The 21,968-nt window shown below is 47.7% G+C and overlaps 1 protein-coding gene across 1 annotated transcript; it reads left to right on the top strand.

Moving 5' to 3' along the window:
- Positions 1,071–21,391, top strand: THNSL2 (threonine synthase like 2). Its single transcript, XM_021087277.1, is given in 11 exon segments — positions 1,071–3,326; positions 3,502–3,736; positions 8,018–8,212; positions 8,842–8,994; positions 12,921–13,103; positions 13,106–13,132; positions 13,135–13,149; positions 16,323–16,471; positions 16,563–16,688; positions 20,098–20,249; positions 20,617–21,391. Coding segments are annotated over 11 exon segments (1,665 nt in total). The 5' UTR covers positions 1,071–3,122; the 3' UTR covers positions 20,843–21,391.

Here is a 21,968-nt window from a genome sequence, read left to right as displayed (position 1 = left end):
AGGCTGTATGGGGCCCCTGCTGCTGCGCATGGAGCAAAAAGCAAGCAACAGGTTTCCCCGAGGAAGGGCGGGAGCTGATTCCTTGTATGGGGCTTGGATAGAGGCAGGTCCAGGAGTCCAGCCACAGGGGTGGTTTGGGTGGGATTGTGTGCAGGGGACATGCCTGCTTTTGCCCCAACACCCTGCCTTTGCTCTGGGCTTTTCAGAAATGGCAGCTGGGTTTTTAGGGGGGTTTTTTTGTATCTTTTTGCCGGTAATTTGATCCAACTGCTGGCAGGTACAGTTACTTTCAGTCCCTTATAGTTTCTTTGTATTTTGTTGTTCCAGGAGATGTTTGACCAGGTGCAAAAGCACTGTAGCAAAGGGTCCCAGGTCCCAGGTCCCAGCTTGTGTCACTGGGGCAGCTGCTTCTACTTCTGGCTTCTCTATTTGGTTTACCTAACACTGAACCCAGCAGTGTATGTCACGTAGTTTTTCCCATTCTGGCTCCTTGGGGTCCTTGGACAGAACAGGGGCTACCATTCCTGGGGAAGACAGCCACCTGTGTGTTGGTCAGTCCAGTTCTTTCTGTGATGGTTGCAGAGCCTGGTGTCAGGCCCTCTCTTTTGTTCCTGGGCCAGTTTATCCACCTCCTCCTTGGCGTGGGGAGGAGCCCAGAACAGAGCCCAGTGCCCCAGGTGTGATGTGATCCACTGTCCCCCCACTCCTCAGGGCAGAGAGTTCTGCAGATGTTTTCTTTGGCTCTTGCTCAGAGCCCTGCCTGCCTTTGCTCCTGCCCTCATGTCCGACTCAACTTCTTTGACAACACAATTGTCTTCTTTCCTTTGGTCTGGCTGCAGAGGTGGCCCGGCAGGATCGCCCCCTGGTTACTCCAAGGTCTTGGGCAGTTCATATTGGCTCTGACCCTTGCCACAGAGTTACAGAGAGCCCTCTCTTGGAGTTCCCCTCGTGGCACAGCAGAAACCAGTCTGACTAGGAACCATGAGGTTGTGGGTTCAATCCCTGGCCTCGATCAATGGGTTAAGGATCCAGCATTGCTGTGAGCTGTGGTGTAGGTCGCAGACTCGGCTCGGATCTGGCGTGGCTGTGGTATAGTCCAGCAGCTGTAGCTTCTGATTCGACCCCTAGCCTGGGAACCTCCATATGTCGAGGGTGCGTCCCTAAAAGGAAAGATAGTCCTCCCTTTGTTGAAGGCACTGCTAGCCCCCTGCCCTCCTGCCTTGGTTCTGTTTTGGGCTTTCCTTGCTTACTCCCTGCAGTTGGCTTGGGAGTTACCCTGATTCCATTTCTGTGGTGTGGACCCCTATGCAAGGTGATATTTCCAATTTGGCCTGAGACAGTTCTGGTTTATCCCCATTGTCCCAGTATGTGTGTGTGTGTGTACATACATACATACATATACATATACATACATACACACATACATATATGTGTGTGTATATATATATGTGTGTGTGTGTGTGTGTGTATGCCACAGGTGTGGCATATGTGAGTTCCCAGGCTAGGGGTCGAATCAGAGCTGCAGTTTCCGGCCTATACCACAGCCACAGCAATGCCAGATCTGAGCAGCATCTGCAACCTACACCACAGCTCATGGCAATGCTGGATCCTTAACCCACTGAGTGGGGCCAGAGATGGAACCTGCATCCTCATGGATCCTAGCTGGGTTTGTTACCACTGAGCCAAAATGAGAATTCCCCAGCATAATTATTAATAATATCTACTTTCACTTTCCAAAGATCCATGGTATGGACAATTCAACTTGTCTCTGTAAGCTAAATGCACTTGTAGGCTTGGGAGTGGCAAGTGGCTCATGTGGATTTGCACTGGGCTCAGAGGCATCAGATCCGCAGTCTAGGAAACCAGAGTTCTTCCAGGTCACTGCCACATAGTCACTTCCCTTTCTCATAGGTGGAAGGCTTCAGGTGGCTTTGTCCCCAGAGAGCAGGGGTTCCCTGCTGGCCCTGGCACAGAAATGAGTCCAAGCTGGTGCTGAGAGCTATGTCTAGCCAGATTCATCCCCAGAAGTGCTATGGGGATTTATAATCAGAATTCACAAGAATTCCCATCGTGGCTCAGTGGAAATGAACCCGACTAGCATCCATGAAGATGGAGGTTCAATCCCTGGCCTCATTTAGTGGGTTAAGGATCCAGCATTGACCTGAGCTGTGGTGTAGGTCACAGACGCAGCTCAATCCCTCATTGCTGTGGCTGTGGTTTAGACTGGCAACTGTCGCTCCAATTCAACCCCTAGCCTGGACCTCCATATGCTGCAGGTGCAGCCCTAAAAAGACAAAAAAAGAAAAGAAAGAATTCACAGCCATGATCCAGAGCTCAACCCAGCTCCTCAGCACGGCCCTTGGCTCCTGGGAACCTAACCGATGAAATGCGTGACCAGAGTTATGCCTGAGGTGCCCTTGGACCCCATCTCCCTCCATGCTAATCAGAATTCTGAGTCCACATGGGGCCAGTTAGCTATGGCCAGATTAATAGTACTGCATCAGCCATTGAACTATTCTTCTCATGTTACGCTGAGACATAGGGCACCATTTTTTTCTTAACTCAATGAATTTTATTACATTTAAAGTTGTACAATGATCATCACAACCCAATAGGGCACTGGTTTTCAACTGGGATGACCAACTATACTAGTTTGCCTGGGACTGAGTGGTTTCCTGGGACTGGGGACTTTAAGGGTTTTCTTCTTCTTCTTTTTGGCCGCACCCAAGGCATATGAAATTTCCCAGGGCAGGGACTGAATCTGAGCTGCAGCTGAGACCTACAACACGCTGCAGTAATGCCAATCCACAGCACTGGGCTGGGGATCAAACCAGAGACTTGAGATCCTTAACCCACTATGTCATAGTAGGAACTCTCTCTGGGGACTTTAAATTTTAAAACTAGGAAAGTTCCAAGCAACCTGGGATAAGTTGGCTACACAGTTGTTAATCCTTGCTGCACATTAGATCCATCCAAGGAGCCTTGTGTAGAGATTTCAATTTAATTGATCCAGGTGGGGCCCCAAGGTAGGGGTATTTTTTTCCCCAAGTTGATTCCAACAAACTACCAGCATGGAGAACCATTAGGTTATAGGTAACATTGCTAAAAATCCATTGAAGGTAATGATTTGTTTGAGCAGAAGTGGACACAGGTATCTCAGAAGGGTGCATAATCGAGTGTGTAGTCCTCTCCTTATCGAGAGGAGTATCAAAATGGCACTTGCCTTATCATTGCTATTATTTTTCCCCACCCCAGGGACTTCTTCGTCATCAGTGGGGACCAAGCTTTCTCCTTTCCCAGCATGTTCCATTACGCCTTCTTTTGAGGTAGTAGTTCAGTGGAATTGCCTCCTTTTGATGGGTGAGGTCATGATTTGTACAGTTTCAGATGAAGCTGGCGTGAGATCTTACTACATGACCCAGGGGCTTCAAGTACTTCAGCTTTGCCCCCTAGGTTACCAAGCTTGGAGGTCAGGTGCCTCTGGGACTGTTCCCTCTGCAGGTCTCCAGGATCATGTGGTACGTCAGCACTCGGGGGATGGCCCCTCGGGTCGACTTTGAGGGGGCGCTCTTCTCTGGCTATGCCCCGGACGGGGGCCTCTACATGCCTGAGGAACTCCCACAGCTGGGCGGGGAGACCTTGCGCCAGTGGAGTGGGCTCTCCTACGCTGGCCTGGTGAAGGCGCTGTGCAGCCTCTTCATTGGCCCGGAGCTTATTCCAAAGGATGACTTAAACGGTGAGCAGCTCCTACGTCTCTCCTCTCCCACCTTACTCTTCGGTCAGCACCACCCCCCGCCCCACCATCCCCGAGCTGCAAATCCATCATTTAACCCCTAGGAGGTCCCTAGTCACATTTCCCACAAATTTGGAGTTTTTTCCAGACTCTGGAACCCTAAAATGGGAAATATCCCCCAAACTTCATCCATTCCAGCTCCCACCTCCAGTGGGAGGAATGCCAAAGTAATCTGCAGATTGTTTATTATTTAAAAACTCTTTCAAGGACTTCCTGTCATGGCTCAGGGGAAACCAGTCTGACTAGGAACCATGAGGTTGCGGGATCCATCCTTGGCCTCGCTCATTGGGTTAAGGATCCGGCATTGCTGAGGCTGTGGTGTAGGCCAGCAGCTACAGCTCCGATTAGACCCCTGGCCTGGGAACCTCCATATGCTGCGGGCGCAGATCTAAAAATACAAAAAAAAAAAAAAAAAAAAAAAAAAACAAAAAAAACCTCAAGACTAGAGTTGCGATTAGCAGATGCAATCTATTATAACAGAAAGAATAAACTACAAGGTCCTCCTGTATACTATAGGCAACTGTATTCAGTATCCTGTGACAAACCATAATGGAGAAGAATATGAAAAGGAATGTACATATAGCATAATTGAGTCACTTTGCTGTACAGCACAAATAAACACAACATTGTAATCAACTTCTTCAGTAACGTACATTTTTAAAAAAAGATTAGAGGAAGTGGGATGGACTGGGAGTTTGGGATTAGTTGATGCTAACAATTACCTTTAGAATGGATGGAAAATAATGTCAAACAGTATAGGAGTTCCTGTCGTGGCTCATCAGAAATTAATCTGACTAGTATCCATGAGGACGCAGGTTTGATCCCTGGCCTTGATCAGTGGGTTCAGGAGCGGTGTTGCCGTGAGCTGAGTGTAGGTCGCAGTTGAGGCTCAGATATGGCATTGCTATGGCTGTGGTGTAGGCCAGCGGCTACAGCTCCGATTTGATCATCAGCCTGGGAACCTCCATATGCTGCAGTTCAGCCCTAAAAAAAAAAAAACCCCAAAAAACCCAGTATGGCACAGGGAACTATATCCAATCTTCTGGGATAAACCATGATGGTAAATATTATTTTAAAAAGAAGGTAGGGCGTTCCCATCATGGCACGGTGGAAACGAATCCAACTAGCATCCCTGAGGATATGGGTTTGATCCCTGGCCTCACTCGGTGGTTACGGATCTGGTGTTGCTGTGAGCTGCGGTGTAGGTCGAAGACATGGCTCTGCTCCTGCTTTGCTGTGGCTGTGGTGTAGGCCAGTGGCTACAGCTCCAATTCAGCCCCTAGCCTGGGAACCTCCATATGCCATGGGTGCAGCCCTAAAAAGCAAAAAAAAAGAATGTATATATTTATATATATGCCTGAGTCATTTTGCTGTGCAGCAGAGATTGGCACAACATTGTAAAGCAACTATACTTTAATGCAAAAGAAAACAAACAAACAAACAAACAAAAAACTAGGACCAAGACAGGCCAGGGCTTCTCAGACTGGTTGCACTTGGCCCACCCTAGTTTCTCTCTGCAGCTGATATGGTAACCCTTGGTTTGTTAGTTACATCAGAAGAAGGGCAGGGAAGCAAATGAAATTCTATAAGGCCAGTGTAAAACATTCAGTGGAAACCCCAAGGTAGTAGTAGAGTAACTTCATACAATACAAACACTTTTAAACACACAGTGCTTCAGGCCAATGAGACTACAGTTTATTCGAGGATTTGATGATAGGGGAGAAGGTTAATGGTTTTGTTTTTTTGTTTTGGTTTTTTTTTTTTTTTTTTTTGTCTTTTTGCCTTTTCTAGGGCCGCTTCCCAGGGCACATGGAGGTTCCCAGGCTAGGGGTCTAATCAGAGCTGCAGCTGCCGGCCTATGCCAGAGCCACAGCAATTTGGGATCCGAACCGCGTCTGCAACCTGCACCACAGCTCATGGCAACACCAGATCCTTAACCCACTGAGCGAGGCCAGGGATCGAACCCGAAACCTCATGGTTCCTAGTCAGATTCGTTAACCACTGAGCCATGATGGGAACTCCAGAGGTAATGTTGATGTGAAAGCTCTGATATCAGTCACGGGGATGGTGGAATCTGCCAGCAGAGCTAGAGGCTGGCAGGTAGGTCAGCTGCATCCCTTCACAAGAAGAGTTTGAATCCTCGCCGGAAGGGGTGCCATCCTCTTCCAGCTTGTACTTCCCAAATCCAACAACCTGAAAGAGGCCAAAGACTTGAGGTGAGAGACAGTGCTGACCAAATTTGGGCAAAGACCTGTTAGGCTCTCTGATACCAACCCCAACTTGGTTAAGGGTAAATGGGCTGCATGACCAACCCTGGAAAGGACAGAATTACAGCTTAGGTAGCTGTACGCACATGAACGCTGAGCATTTTACTTCATGGTCCTCTGTGGGCCTTGAACCAGCTGACTAGGTCTGATTTTGAGAATGACTTAACAAAAAATGAAAATAATTTTTAAAAAGACAGGAGATTTCACTGTCGTCCTAAGATGCTTGAGTGCTGGGGTATTTCCTTCCTCATATAAAGCACCCAGACCCTCAGCTGACTGTTTTATCTCCTTGAACAGTAATTCCAGAAGGGACTTTGAGAGAGTCCTGGACCAGATCGTTTCAGACTCTTAGGTGCCTATGGATTCTCCCTGGGAATCTTGTTAAAATGCAGATTGAGTGAGCCTGGGGTTGGCCTGAGAATTCTGCATTCCTATCAAGTATTCAGATGATAGTAGAGCTGCACGGGCCAAATGTATAATATAATCCATCACATAATGGTGAGATTTGGGGGCTGAGAAGAAGAGGACTCAAAAATACAGTTCAATGACCAGCACTGATGGCATTGCCTGGAGTCTTACTAGAATTCTTAGACTTCCTCAGACCTACTCAACCCAGACCTGCATTATAGGATCCGAGGTGATTGGTTTGCCAATTAAAGTTTGAGACATACTACCCTAGATGACTTCAGCCTTAGGTAAGACTTTTATGAAAACCATTTTTTTTCTTTTTTTATTACTCAAATGAATTTATCACATCTGTAGTTGTATAAAGATCATAACCATCTAATTTCACAGGATTTCCATCCCACAGCCCAAACACATCCCCCCCACCCCTCAAACTGTCTCCTCAGGAGACCATAAGTTTTTCAATGTCTGTGAGTCAGCTTCTGTTCTGCAAAGAAGTTCAGTTTGTCCTTTCTTCAGATTCCACATGTCAGTGAAAGCATTTGATGTTGGTGTCTCATTGTATGGCTGACTTCACTTAACATGATAGTTTCTAGGTCCATCCATGTTGCTAAAAATGCTGGTATTTTGTTCTTTTTAATAGCTGAGTAATATTCCATTGTGTATATGTACCACATCTTCTGGATCCATTCCTCTGTCGATGGACATTTAAATTGCTTCCATGTCTTGGCTATTGAAAAGAGCTGCAATGAACATCGGAGTACACGTGTCTTTGCAAGTCATGGTTTTCTCTGGATAGATGCCCAGGAGTGAGATTGCTGGATCAAATGGTAGTTCTCTGTTTAGTTTTCTGAGGAATCTCCATACTCTTTTCCATAGTGGTTGCACCAATTTACAATCCCACCAACAGTGTAATAGGGTTCCTTTTTTTTGTTAACTGTTTTAAGCTTCCAGCATCACAGGTGTGAGATTAGGTGATGAAAAAAAAACAACTCTCCATTTTTAGAAAGGATAATTAGAAGAGATGGGACTTTTTCTTTTTTCAGTTGTACCATGGTATATGAAAGTTCCCAGGCCAGGGACCACTTATGAGCCACAGCTGCAATCTATGCCTCAGCCGTAGCAACACTGGATCCTTAACCCACTGTGCCACAGTGGGAACTCCAAGATGAGACATTTGATTTGATTTGACTTGTTTGTTGCATAATTGTTGAATCGGACCTCTACTGGAATATATGCACACTAGAGCTCCAAATGATTCAGAATTTATAAAGTAAACAATGGAAGTCTTACAGCCCCGACTCTGTCTGCAGGAATCACTATGAGGAACCCATGAACAGTTTGGTTCAAGTCTTTTTAGACTTTTTTCCCTAGGTTGATGCAATTATATTCATACACAGGATCCTTTACAATACAAAAATTTCTGGTCTACTTAGCTGGTAGCAAGAGATAGAAACTTCAAATTTAAACGTATAAGGAGACTGAGAGAGAACTTGAGGGAAGAGCTCATGCTCTTTATTCATTGTCCAGTCTCCCCTCCTTCCCCTCGCAGATCTGATCGACCGAGCCTTCAGCAGATTCCGACACAAAGAGGTGGTCCATCTGTGCAGGTTGAGGAATGGGCTGAACGTGCTAGAGCTGTGGCATGGGGTCACATATGCCTTTAAGGACCTGTCCCTGTGCTGCACAGCACAGTTTCTACAGTACTTCCTGGAGAAGAGGAAGAAGCACATCACCGTGGTTGTAGGTGTGTGTGGAGGGGATATGCCCTGGAGCCCCATTGCACCCCAGCTTGCCAGTGTCCACCCACAGGTGGCCTTCACTGATGCCTCTCAGGGAGTATGTTACTGGTTCCTCTAGAGCAGGGTTCTTCACCTTTTCTTGTGCTATGGATCCTTTTGACAGGCTGGTGGAGGCTATGGATGCCTCTCAAAATAGTATTTGTGTGTGTATATATATATATATATGCCATACCCATGGCATATGGAAGTTCCTGGGCCAGGGTTTGAGTCCTAGCTGCAGCTGTGACCTATGCCACTGCTGTGGCAACACCGGATCCTTTAACCCACTGCTTGGGTCCAGGGACCGAACCCAAGCCATTGCAATCAGATTTTTAACACACTGCACTGCAGGGGGAATTCCTCAGAATAGTATTTTTAAATACATAGATTATATGGTGCCAAGTTCACAGATGTGCTAATTTTAATCTATGGATCTCTTGGAGGTTCAAGGGCCCCGGGTTAAGACCAGCCACCTGCCCTCCAAGTATCTGAAGGTAGATATTGTCTCACTTGGCAGCAATACTTTAGGGGCTGTTTCTTTCCTTTTCCATCTCCCTCGTTCTACAGGGCAGGGTTCCTCCTTCTTCCCATGCAGGAACTTCTGGGGACACAGGGAGTGCTGCCATTGAGAGTGTTCAGGGGGCAAAGAACGTGGACATCATTGTTCTGCTGCCCAAGGGTCGCTGCACAAAGATTCAGGAGCTCCAGATGACAACAGTGCTGAGAGAGAATGTCCACGTGTTTGGAGGTGAGCGCTAGACAGCATGGCGCTGCCTTGAGTGGTTCACTTCTGGCGGGTTGTGGTGGGGGGTAGGGGTGGGGCACCTGAAACAACACTGGTCACCTAACCGGCTGACCATCCTTCCTCCTCCGTTTCTCTCCTTCCCTTCTTTCCTCAGTTGTATTTGGGGTTGGCATATGCCCTGGCTTAGCTCTGAGTAGGCTTGTGGTTCCACAGTCTTAGAAACTATTGGGGGTGACAGGTGTATACACCAAAACTGACGGTATAACCGAGGAAGCGTGGGTTTAAAATCACACCCCAAACAATTCCACCTCCATGCACATTCACCCTGCTGGTGCCATGTATGCAGCTAGCCATCCAGAGCCATAGCCTGAGCCAAGTGACTTGGGTCTTATCCCAAGGTGCTGAAGTTCAGAGATCAGAAACATGTTAAATAATCATTTTAAGAGACTGTGTCATTACACGTTGACAGCTCACGCCCTTCCTTGTAGTAGAGAGTCAATTAAGTCATACACTTGGTCAACAGGTGTGAGTATTTAAAATAGGAAGCTAGGAGTTCCCGTTGTGGCTCAGTGGTTAACAAATCCAACTAGGAAGCATGAGGTTGTGGGTTCGATCCCTGGCCTTGCTCAGTGGGTTAAGGATCTGGCGTTGCCATGAGCTATGGTGTAGGTTGCAGACTCGGCTCAGATCCCCTGTTGCTGTGGCTGTGGTGTAAGCCGGAAGCTACAGCTCCGATTAGATCCCTAGCCTGGACACCTCCATATGACTCGGGTACAGCCCTAGAAAAGACAAAAAACAAACAAAAAAAAAAAGCAAAAAAATGGGAAGCTGCACAGAGTCACTGCTGTGGTGCAGTGGGTTAAAGATCCAGAGTTGTTTCCTGGGTGGATGGAATCCGTCCCCAGCCTGGTGCAATGGGTTAAGGATCTGACATTACTGTAGCTATGGTGTAGGTTGCAGCTTCAGCTTGGATTCAGTCCCTGGCCCCGGGAACTTTTACATGCTGTGGGTGCAGCCCAATAAAATAAAGCAAAAAGTAAAGTAAAATAAAATAAAATAAAATAAAATAAAATAAATAAAATAAAAAGCTATTCAGTGGTATCCATCATGGGTGACTCTCCCCCCTTCCTGAGCCACATCATGAATCATGGCATTTTGTGCAGAAAGGTTAAAAAACCATCTCCTTCATGTCTGTCCATCTCTTCTGAGTGCATTTAATCATGGAGCTCAAGAGTATAGGAAGGTGGGGTGAGTTTGAGTGGAGCCATACTTTTTATTTTTTATTTCCAGCCCTCACATCCTGAGACACTCCTGTAACCCCAAGGTATGGGTGGGATTATGAGCAGTAGGATCTTGGCGAAATTTCATACACTGTGGTCTTGGGCAAGCTATCCAGCTGGCCTGGCTTAGTTTGGTCCCTCACCTGGCAGGACAGTAAATGTGGTGACAGAAGACATTCCTTCTAGAACTGGCCTGGCCTCCTGTTGTAATCCCATAGAGGATATTTCTATGTAACACCAGTTTTGTCAAGGGCCAAAAGCACAGTGAAAACAAACCTTACCTATGAGAGTAGCATGAATATTCTTTGTCTGTTTGTTCAAGAGGGAACAAAAAGCCCCTTCTGCTCTTTTTTTAGCAAGCACATACCCATTGCAGTGAAAAGCATTGGCTAAGGCCGGTGTTAGCAAAACCTTACACATTAGCCTTGGTAATTAATTGCCCATATTTGGCTGCATTTTCCGGCAGTCATGGCAAGCTTTTAATGCACAAGATTCAGGTTCCTGTGGGTCCCTGTTATATCTTAAGCACCAAAAATTGCTAGTTATGGATCTAGGACAATCTTTGCCTAGAATCAAAGCAGAGAATAGCTTTTTGTACCTCTGTTCTGCACATATGCCTTTCTCATCTTGTCTACAGATGTTGGAAGGCTTTTACCTTCTTTATACCCAAGGGCATGTATGGAAGCTCCATTCTTGATTCTAGGTTGGAGAATGGTGTCCATTTAAAAATAGTGGCAGATACGTGGGTGGTGATGAGTGTAGTGTGTTATTTGTTGTTGCTGGAACTGAAGGAGCACTTCTGTTTCATATTTGTTTTGGGCTTCAAGAAAATAAGGCAGGATGGTATTCCCATCATGGCTCAGTGGTACAACCCAACTGGGATCTGTGAGGATGCAGGTTCGATCCCTGGCCTCCCTCAGTGGGTTAAGGATCCGGCATTGCTGTGGCTGTGGCGTTGGCTTGTAGCCATAGCTGCAATTCAACCCCTAGTCTGAGGACTTCCATATGCCACAGGTGCAGCCCTAAAAAAGCAAAAAAAGAAAAGAAAAGAAAAAGAAGCAGGATGGAGTTCTTGCCATTGTGCTGTGCATTAGGGATCTGACATTGTCTCTGCAGCTGCACAGGTTCGATCCCTGGCCTGGCACAGTGGGTTAAGGATCTGGGGTTTCCACAGCTGTCGCATAGGTTGCAGCTCCAGCTTGGATTTGATCCTGACCCGGATTCAGTCCCTGGCCTGGGAACTTCCATGTGCTGAAGGTGTGGCAAAAAAATAAATAAATAAAAAGAGAGAAAGGGAGAGAGGGAGGGAGAAGGAAGGGGAGAGGAAAGAAGGAAAGAAAGAAAATAAGGCAGGATCCTTTAAAGGAATTAGTCTTTGTTTCTAAATAGCTCTGTTCAAGTTCTTCCTTTCCTTTCTGGAATCTTCCGATTTGGATTCCAGGAGGATGTGTGTTTGTTCGGGAGCTGAGAGTGGATACGGGTTTTCCCTTGGACCACTGAGTTGGGGAGAACAGATGGGCCACCTGGATAGCTGTGTGTTGAACTCTGATGTTTATAAAGTCATTGATTTCCATGAATGTGGTATACTTGGTCCTGAAGTACAAGATAATCAGCAAGTGCCGGTTATATATTATGTGGGATGTTTTTGGCTGGAAGTAACAGAAAACTCAGACTAGCTTGAACAAGGATATTTTCCAACTCATAGACCTGGAAGTCTAGGGAGGCCATGGGCACCACCTTCAGGGACCCAGGTTCTCTGATCCCTTGTTCCCAGTCCTAGCCTCATTCCTTTTGTGGCATACAGCAGTTACTGAGGTCAATGAAGTCTCTCTTCCTGTGCTCTCAAGAGCAGTGAATTTTTTCCTAGAACCCCAGCAAATAGCCTCCTTATATGTGGATCTAGAGTCAGTCCCGCAGCCTCATCACTGCCACACAATGAAGGGTGGAATGAATAATAACCTCGGTGCCTACTCTGATACTCCCCCCTCTAACCTTAGCCCCTCTCCTCCAAGTTTGGATCCAGTGGAGAAACAGATCCAGGTTTCAGATATGAGATCCATATTGGCTTGATTGCTGGTGGGGCTGGATGGAAGAATGCAACTTAGACAAGTAGCCACTTTGCCCATCAGCTTACCCAGTAATTCATCTATCAATTAAAGTGTGTACATACTCAGCTCAGAAAGGAGAAGTCCCTCCCTGCCAGCTTACCTGCCACATAGGAACAGAGGGCAGAACCTCCACCTCTGATGTCAATGAAGGAAGAAGTCAGCCCACGGGAAGAGTGACCCAACTCCTGAGAGACGACCATGGAGTAAAGATCACCTTCTCCATCTCACAGCCTGAGAAACCATCTCTCCTTGTTCCCAGAGAGTGGGAAAGGGGGCACGGCATACAAAGAGGAATTCTTCCCCCAATATTCCAGAAGGTTGGCATTTTACATCTAATTATATAATGGTAGAAACTTTAGAAATAGGACCACAAGGATATGGGACAGGTTTATTAAGCTCCTTGAGGAGCTTAATTTGGAGTAGGCTGAGATCCATGAGAGTAAAGACACTGAGGTGAGTGGAGGTCCCAGCGGGATCGGCTCAGCCTGGGAGGCCTTTGGGTCAAGTGCCTGATAGCTCTGTCTTCTCTGTCCCCTGACAGTGGAGGGGAACAGCGATGAGCTGGACGAGCCGATCAAGGCCGTGTTTGCCGACGTGGCCTTTGTCAAGAAGCACAATCTGATGAGTCTGAATTCCATCAACTGGTCCCGGGTCCTCGTGCAAATGGCCCACCACTTCTTCGCTTATTTCCAGTGTACGCCATCCTTAGACACGCACCCCCTACCCCCGTGGAGGTGGTTGTGCCAACGGGGGCTGCGGCAACCTCGCAGGTAAGGAGACCCCCCTGGGGGGAAAGGGCCTTTCCTGAAAACTGCCTGTGGCCCCCATCCCCCCAGCTGCCCTTAGGCTGTGACTGTGAGGAGAAAGGTGAATTCAGATCTTGAGTCTGAAGGGATGGGAAACAACACAGAAGAAGCTTCCAGAAAACTTCCCCTGACTCACTGCAGGGAAATCCGGGGCTCTTGCTGCAACAGGGAGCATGATGGGTTAATGGCGATGTGCTCCAGTTGCCTGATCTGATGTGTCTGCTCAGCAGACTGTGGGGAGATGAGGTCAAGGTTGAGCTGCTGTGCCCGGCTGGCACTGCCCTCCGCCAGCAACATGGACTTTGCTCCCAGTCTCGCCAGCTGCCGGCTCTGAGGATAGGGCTCGCCTGGCACAGTGTGTTCTCCCTGGAGACCCTGTGATGTGGAAAGAGTTCTGGACTTAGGCTTCTGGCCCCAGTTCTGTCCTGTATTAGCGGAACGATTTTCCCTTATGCTCAGCTCTGAGGCTATAAAAAGGAGATTAGACCACTTATCATATCTCTAAGGGTGATGGTGAGGTGCAAATAAGATTCTTGATGCATGTATGTGAACTTTGTGAGGGTCAAAAGCTATACATTTCCTGTAGTAATAGGTAACGTTTATCAAGTGCTTGCTGTGTCAGGCTCTGCTGTAAGTGCTTCTCTCGAATTAACTCCTTTAATCCTCACATATGCCTATGGGGTGGGGAGGGGAGACCATACTATTATTCTCTTTTTTGTTTGTTTTTTGCTTTTGCTTTGTTTGGTTTGGTTTTTGGCTACCTCACGGCATATGGAGTTCCTGGGCCAGAGATCAGATCTGAGCCACAGCTGCAACCTAAGCTGCAGCTGCAGCAATGTGGGATCTTAACCCACTGTGCTGGGCTGGGGTTCGAACCTGCATCCCAGTACTCCCAAGATGCCCAGGATCCCATTACGGCATTGCAGGAACTCCTGTTACTTCCATTTTTAAATGAGGAAGCAGAGGCACAGAGAAGTCATCGGCCCGCCCTGGTTACACCCCTATGTGTCCCAGAGCAAGAACTGCAGCCCATGTGGGCTGCCTCCAGAACCTCCATCCTTGGGAGTCTGGTAGGCTGCTTCCTGAGGGGCATTGCTGCTTCTAATGGCATCGCTTCTGATGGGCGCCAAGGATGGCTTTGTTGAGATCATGAAAGCATCTTAGCGGTCCGGGGTCTTCCTGACTTCCACTAACACAGGGATGGAAAGCATAGTGAGCTCTTAGACAAAGATGGCTCAGCCTCCCTCCCCATGTGGTGAAGCCCACCGCACTGCCCATTTGCATCCCCCTCCAGTGAGTGATGGTGCCTGCACGTGTCCCAGAACCCGCCACAGTGTCTGGTGCAAAAATGACATTTGCTGAGGGAGCTCCGATCTAGCCCTGCTCCAACGGGATCTAACTGCTTGACCTCAAGCTTTGGACCCTCCTGAGCCTTGACTGCTCCCCTCTCACACAAGGATATCAGGACATTGACATGATGATCCAGTGAGATAAGAGTGACAGAGTGCTTTGCACAATTAAGTGTGATGTTGGGTGGTGTGGTTATCCCTAACTCCTTTTATCTACTCTTCAGAGATAAACCATTCATGGAAGTAGGTACCTTCCTAAGCTGCGTTACCGTTCCAGGCCCTCCATCTCTGGGGAGAGGAATTCCTTATTTGTTCCATGCAAATAGGATCTGCTACTAGAGTGGATGGAGGCTGCTGCTCTGGCCTCCCTTTGCCCCTTTCCAGGAACCGATCCAAAGATGCTGGTTCTAGGATGCTGAGTTGGGGACTGCATGTGCTCGGGACTTAGACAGACCTAGTTCAAATCCTTATTCTGCCACTTAGTTTGCTTTGGGTGGATCATTGTAACTTCTCAGAACCTCTGTTTACTCTTCTGCAAATGGGGGCGAGCATGTGTGTCAGTACCTGGTGGGGGGCGTGGCACGGAGAACAGTATTTGGGCATAGAAACACTCCCCTCCTCCTCTTCCCCCCTCCTCCTCCTTCTCCCTCTTCCTCCCCCTCCCCTCCTCTTCTTCCTCCTTCTTCTCCTTCTAGTAGACTTATTGCTATCTGATTCACATACCATACAACTCACCCATTTAAAGTATACAACTTAGTTTTTAGCGTGTACAGCTTCGTGCAGCCAACACCAGAATCAATCTTAGAACACTTTTGTCACCCTAGAAGGAAGCTCTGTTCCCATTAGCAGTCATTCCCCATTTCCTCTCATCCTTCCCAGCTTTAGGCAGCCACAAATCTATTTCATCTCTGTAGGTTTTCCTGTTCTGGACATTTTATATAAGTGGAATCATACAATATACGGCCTTTGGTATCTGGCTTCTTTCACTTAGCATAATGTTTTCAAGACTCATCCATGTCGTGGCCTGTATCAGTGCTTTATTCCTTTTTATGGCTGAATAGTATTCCACCATATGCACATACCACATTTTATTTGTCCATCTATCAGTTAATGCAATCCAAATGTTAGCAGTTATCAGTTTTTAGCTATTAAGAATAAGGCTGCTATGAACATTTGTATAAAAGATTTTGTGTGGACCTGCTTTCAATCTTCTTGAGTATATATAATTAGGGATGAATTTCTAGGTCATATTGAAACCCTATGAAAACTTTTTGAGAAACTGCCAGACTGTTTTCCAAAGTGGCTGCACCATTTTACATTCCCAACAGTGTACGGCGGTTCCAATTTCTCCACTTCTTGCCCAAGACTTGTGATTATCTGTCTTTTTTATTCTAGCCATCTTAGTGGGTATGAAGTAGTATGTCACTGTGGTTTGGGTTTGTATTTTCCTGCTGACTAATGATGTTGATTATCTTTTCGTGTGCTCATTGGCCATTTGTATATTTCCTCTGCAGAAATGTCTATTCAAATCTTTTGCCCACTTTTACTGAGTCGTAGAAGTTCTTTAACTATTCTGGGTTCCAGTCCCGTATCAGATCTATGATTTGTGAAGAGTTTTTCCCATTCTCTAGGCTGTCTTTTCACTTTCTTCATGGTGTCCTCTGAAGCACAAAAGCTTCAAAAAGCACAAGAGGTTTTTGATTCGATGAAGCCCAATGTATTTTTTCTTCTGTTTTTTGTGCTTTCGGTGTCATGTCTAAGAAACCATTGTTCTCCCCCTCTGCTAAGCCGGGTGCATTGCTCAGAAGATGGGCCTGCCCATCCGCCTAGTCGTGGCAGTGAATTGCAATGACATCATCCACAGGACTGTTCAGCGGGGAGACTTCTCTCTGTCCGAGACCGTCAAAGCAACCTTGGCATCAGCTATGGACATTCAGGTGGGACCTGTGAGGTGGGGTGCAGGGGTGACGTGGGTGTTGGTTAGGTGGGCATGGACAAGGGCTGAGGTCAGTGGGCCTTTCTGCCCAGGTGCCCTACAATATGGAGAGGATCTTCTGGCTGCTCTCTGGCTCTGACAGCCAGATGACAAGAGCCCTCATGGAGCAATTTGAAAGGACCCAACGTGTCAATGTCCCCAAGGAACTGCACAGCAAGGTCAGTCACCACCCATACACCATGGAGAAAGGAAAGCGTGCAGCCCCAAGCCACAGACTTGGGGTTTGCAAATCTCTTCAAGGGAAGGGGACACTTGTTTCTTGAGTACCTGCTATGGACCTGGCACTTCTGCAGTCACTTGATGTGGGTTTATTTGTTGAATGAGAAGACGCAGTAGAGGTTATTGGTTTAAAGTCAGATGGGGCTCAACTTCAAGCCACCTGCAAGACCTTAAGCCAGTTTCTTAAACTCTGTGCCTCAGTTTCCTCATCTGTAACATGGGGATAATACGAATGCCTACCTCATAGCAATGTTGAAGACTGAAGTCAAATAATATCCGTGAAGCACTTTATACACTGCCTGGTAATATAGGGCTTATATTTTAACTTATTATTTTTATTCATTTTCGTTGTTGACTTGCAGTAATAACAACTGGAATCCACTTTTCCAATCCAGTACGAGCAGAGACTATTGTCCCATTAGCTTTGTATTTTATTTAAGAAGAAGGAGAGATTGGAGTTCCCGTCGTGGCTCAGTGGTTAACGAATCTGACTAGGAACCATGAGGTTACGGGTTTGATCCCTGGCCTTGCTCAGTGGGTTTAAGGATCTGGCATTGCCGTGAGCTGTGGTGTAGGTCGCAGATGCGACTCAGATCTCGCGTTGCTGTGGCTTTGGTATAGGCCGGTGGCTACAGCTCCGATTGGACCCCTAGCCTGGGAAGCTCCATATGCTGCAGGAGTGACCCAAGAAAATGGCAAAAAGACAAAAAAAAAAAAAAAAAAAAAAAGAAGAAGAAGAAGAAGAAGGAGAGATTTTATTTCCTAAGAATGGTAGGAGTCTTGTTGGAAGGGATTATTTTTATTTTAATGTAGCCTAGTGATGGAAACTTAATATTGTTTTTAAAAGATTTCAAAACAAAACAAACAAAAAAGAGTTCCCATTGTGGCTCAGTATCCATGAGGATGTAGGTTCAATCCCTGACCTCGCTCAGTGGGTTAAGAGTTTGGCATTGCCACACTGTGGTGTAGGTCACCGATGTGGCTTGGATCTGCGTTGCTGTGGCTGTGGTGTAGGCCGGCAGCTGCAGATCCAATTTGACTCCTAGCCTGGGAACTTCCATATGTCTCAGGCATAGCATAAAAAGAAAAAAAAAAAAAAAAGAACTTCTTATGTTGAATTTGCCTTTAATTTTCTCTACGATGTTCACACCAAGTGGTCGTCCAGCTGTGTATGTCTCCAGGGATGACGACCTCAGTGCCTCACATCAGCTGTCATCATCAAAGTTCTTTATTTATTTTGTTTTGTTTTGTTTTATTCTATTTTATTTTATTTTTCTGTTCTAGGGCCACACCTGGCATATGGAGTTCCCAGGCTAGGGGTCTAACTGGAGCTACAGCTGCTGTCCTACACCACAGCTCACAGCAACGCTGGATCCTTAACCCACTGAACAAGGCCAGAGGTCAAACGTGCATCCTCATGGATGCTAGTTGGGTTAGTTAACTGTGAGCCATGACAGGAACTCCCCTTACCAAGTTCTTCGTGTTGGGCTAAAATCTCCTACTTCTAGCTCGTGCACCAGTGAGCAGTCTGATTCCCATACTTGAAAAGAATCTTTGTTTACCAGCTTGTTAATCCGCTGTTTAGCAGGAAATCTTTGTTTCCTGGCTTAGCTGTCCCTTAATGACAGATTTTGAGTGGTCCATGTTTATCTTAAAGGGTTGTTCCCAGAACTAGATACCATTCTCTGCACTCCAGTACCTGCACAGATGGAGGTGGAATTTCTGTCTTCTGGAATCTATGTTTCTTTTGATCCAGTCTCCCTTCATCAGTTTGGACTGCTGAAGTACCACAGACGGGTGGCTTATAAACAGCACAGATGTATTTCCCACACTTCTGGAGACTGGAGGTCTGAGATCGGGGGCCAGCATGGCTGGGTTGTGGTGAGAGCCCTCTTCTGGGCTCCAGTTGGCCGCCTTCTCATATCCTCATATGGTGGAGAGGGATTCACCTAGGTCTCTGGCCTCTTCTTATAAAGACACTAATCCTATTCCTGAGGGCTCCACTCTTATGACCTCATTACCTCCCAAAGGCTCCACCTCCAAATACCATCAATTTGGCTTAGGGCTCCAACATATAAATTTGGGGTGGGGTAGGGACAAAGGCATTCAGACCATAACACATCCAAAGTTCAAATTATTTGGCTAATGGTTTGTATTGACATTCACATTCCTTCTCCGCATATAAATGAGATGCTCCATGAAGACAGACACCTGGTTCTTCATTCTCTCCCTGGTTGTATGTGTAGAAGATAATCCATCTGCTGGAACAGCATTCATTCAGATGACATATGAGTGGAGCTCCCTTGTGGCCTAGCAAGTTAAGGGTCTGGCATCGTCACTGGTGGGGGAGGGTTTGATCCCTGGCCTGGGAATTTCCGCATGTTATGGACATGTCTGAAAAAAAAAAAATTACATATGAGCTAGGAACTGTGCTTGGTGCTGGAGATACAAAGATAAATAAAATAGGAGTTCCCGTTGTGGTGCAGCAGAAAGGAATACGACTAAGAACCATGAGGTTCGATCCCTGGCCTCGCTTAGTGGATTAAGGATCGGGTGTTTCCGTGAGCTGTGGTATAGGTCACAGACGCAGCTCGGATCTGGCGTTGCTGTGGCTGTGGCATAGGCCAGCAGCTGTACCTCTGGTTAGACCCCTAGCCTGGGAACCTCCATATGCTGTGGGGGCAGCCCTCAAAAAAAAAAAAAGATAAATAAAATACATTTCTTGTCTTTTGTGGGCCCTAATGGGTCAGGAAGTTATGATTTATAATACCCTACTCCTTGTTGCAGTTGAGTATCTGCCAGGTTTTTGGCACATCATAAGCATACAGCACATTTTCAGAGAATGATCAAATAAACCATCTACACTGAGGGAGAACCAAGAAGGGAGTCTCCTCCTCTGTCTGAGGGTAGTGGGGAGTTTTTCTGGAGGAGATGCCGCCAGAGCTAGGTGGGATCTGACAGGAAGCTGTTCTCACAGCCACTGGAAGGGGTGCACAACCAACAAAGACCCAGAAAGCTTGAATGCCTGGAACCTGTGCTTTGTCTGGTTGTTGAAAAAGACTGTATACTAATTCGCTGGTTCATGAGCCAAATCCTAACTAAATATATGGACCCGAAACTCAAACATATCCTTCTCTTAACTTGAGTGAATTTATTTAAAACCAGGAAACTTAGGAAATCAAATTTTACTCTGAGCTGAAGCTGAGTCTTTCAATCTGAACATTTCATTTAAGTTTCTGGTGTCTAGCCAGCTGTGTCAGGTGGTGGGCTTGGGGGTCACATTTTCCCCACTTCCCCTCCCCCCTCCCCCGCCCTGATTCCCACTCCCCTGACCCTGGAACCCGCCAGCTTTCAGAGGCAGTAACGTCTGAGTCCATGATGGATGAGGTCATCACCCAGACCATGCTCCGCTGCTGGGAAGAGAACCAGTACTTGCTGTGCCCTCACTCTGCCGTGGCCGTGAGCTACCACTTCCAGCAGACGGACCGGCAGCAACCCAGGTACCGGTGGTGTGCGCCTGGGTCATGCGGGGAGGGGAGGACCTCTTTGGCTTTCAGGGGCCCTCTTCTTCCCCAGGCAGCAGGGACAGGAATGTGAACAAGTGACTTTTCTGAGCACGGCAAGTGCTGGGTGGAACTGTGTGGGGAGAACTGTGGTCCCTGGGGGAGGACGTGTGATGGAGAGGCACGTGAAGCTGGGCGTACCACAAGGAGGCGCAGTTTGCTGGCAGGGTCATTGGCGAGATACGGTTAAGGGACTAAGCATCTGTCTCTGTTTTTCTCCCCACTCTACCTCTAACCTTCCCGTGTTCCTTCTTCCCTCTCTTCGCTCCTGTTCCCACCTGCCCCCCGCCCCCTCGCCCCGCAGCCCTCCTCGGTGCTGTCTGGCTCCTGCCTCTGCGGCCAAGTTCCCGGAGGCCGTGCTGGCTGCGGGGCTGACCCCGGACACCCCCGCTGATATCCTTGCCCTGGAGCGCAAGGAGGCACGCTGTACCCCAATGCGGAAGGGCGACGACTGGACGCAGATGCTTCGGGACACCATTGAGAACCTGAGCCGGCAGTGGCAGGGGCACTTCCAGAACACCCCGGAATAAATAGGCAGAAGCTGACTTCCTTTAGGCTTTGGACCCCCCAGGAGGTAGCCCTTCTTATGTGCCTTGTGCACCTGCTTTCGGTTAAGAGCTGGTGCAGGAGGTTCTCAGGGGGCTACTCAGCGGGGTCTGGAGCCAGTGGGCTGTGCTGTTCCCTGGCTGCTGTGTGCTTTCACCGGGGTCCTGTTGTGCCTGGTCCTGGGATAGGCTGGAGGGGTGTGGGTGATGGCTAGAGCTGCACTCCCACTGCAGGACCGTCCAGGAGCATCATGGCCACATGGAAAGGTGAGGGCCTGCAAATGCAAAGTCTTGGGCTCAGGGTCAACCTCAGCTCCAGGATTTTGGCCCCCAGACCCTAAACCTGTGCAGGTGGGGACCACTCACTCCATTAACACAGGTCTGGGGCTCATCTGGGGCACACTGTCTCTGAGCCTTAGTTTATCTGATCCCCAAGCCAGATGCAGAGATCCTGGCCTTCCTTGTCAGAAGCTTCTACCCTATTAAGATGTTGGGAATCCCTGCAATAAAAGTTCATGTTCCGTGTGATGGTGACTGCATGACCTGTGAGCGGAGCGTGGTGGGTGCCCCGTGGCGATGGTGGTTCCTCCGTGTCCCCATCCACCTGCCACCCCAGGTGATCAAGGGAACAGGTGGCACTGGTGGTGGTGAACGGACTTGGGGTTCGGGATCACCAGATGGGCCTCAAACGGAGTCAAAGTGCCCTGTTGGTCATGTATCAACCATGGTTGATGGTCTTTATTAAAGCAAGTCATGGTCATATCAGCAAGAAGCAACGACCCCTTTTTAAGCACTAAAGGAGGTCCAAATACATTTCCATAGGGCCCTCAGTCACCACGCTGCCCCAGAGAAGTGAGTGACTCTCACTCTCCCCTCTCCAAGCCTTTGTCCCTGAACTTGCCTCTGGGGCTGCAAGTCCCATTTCCCAGGCTGTTTCTGTCTCGGGTCCTGTGTCTTGTTACTGAGGCGCTGTCCCCCATCAGCCCACCTGGAAATAAGGACTCTAGTCTCTGAAGTCTGGCAGGACTTCACCTGCAGCTTTCTTACAGTGTTTATTCCCTTCTGCCCTGTGTTATGGTTATCCATGTAAGACATGACCTCCCTGCCTCTA

Source organism: Sus scrofa, chromosome 3, assembly GCF_000003025.6.
Source record: "Sus scrofa isolate TJ Tabasco breed Duroc chromosome 3, Sscrofa11.1, whole genome shotgun sequence".
NCBI lineage: Eukaryota > Metazoa > Chordata > Mammalia > Artiodactyla > Suidae > Sus > Sus scrofa.
This window is presented reverse-complemented; position numbering and strand designations above follow the sequence as displayed.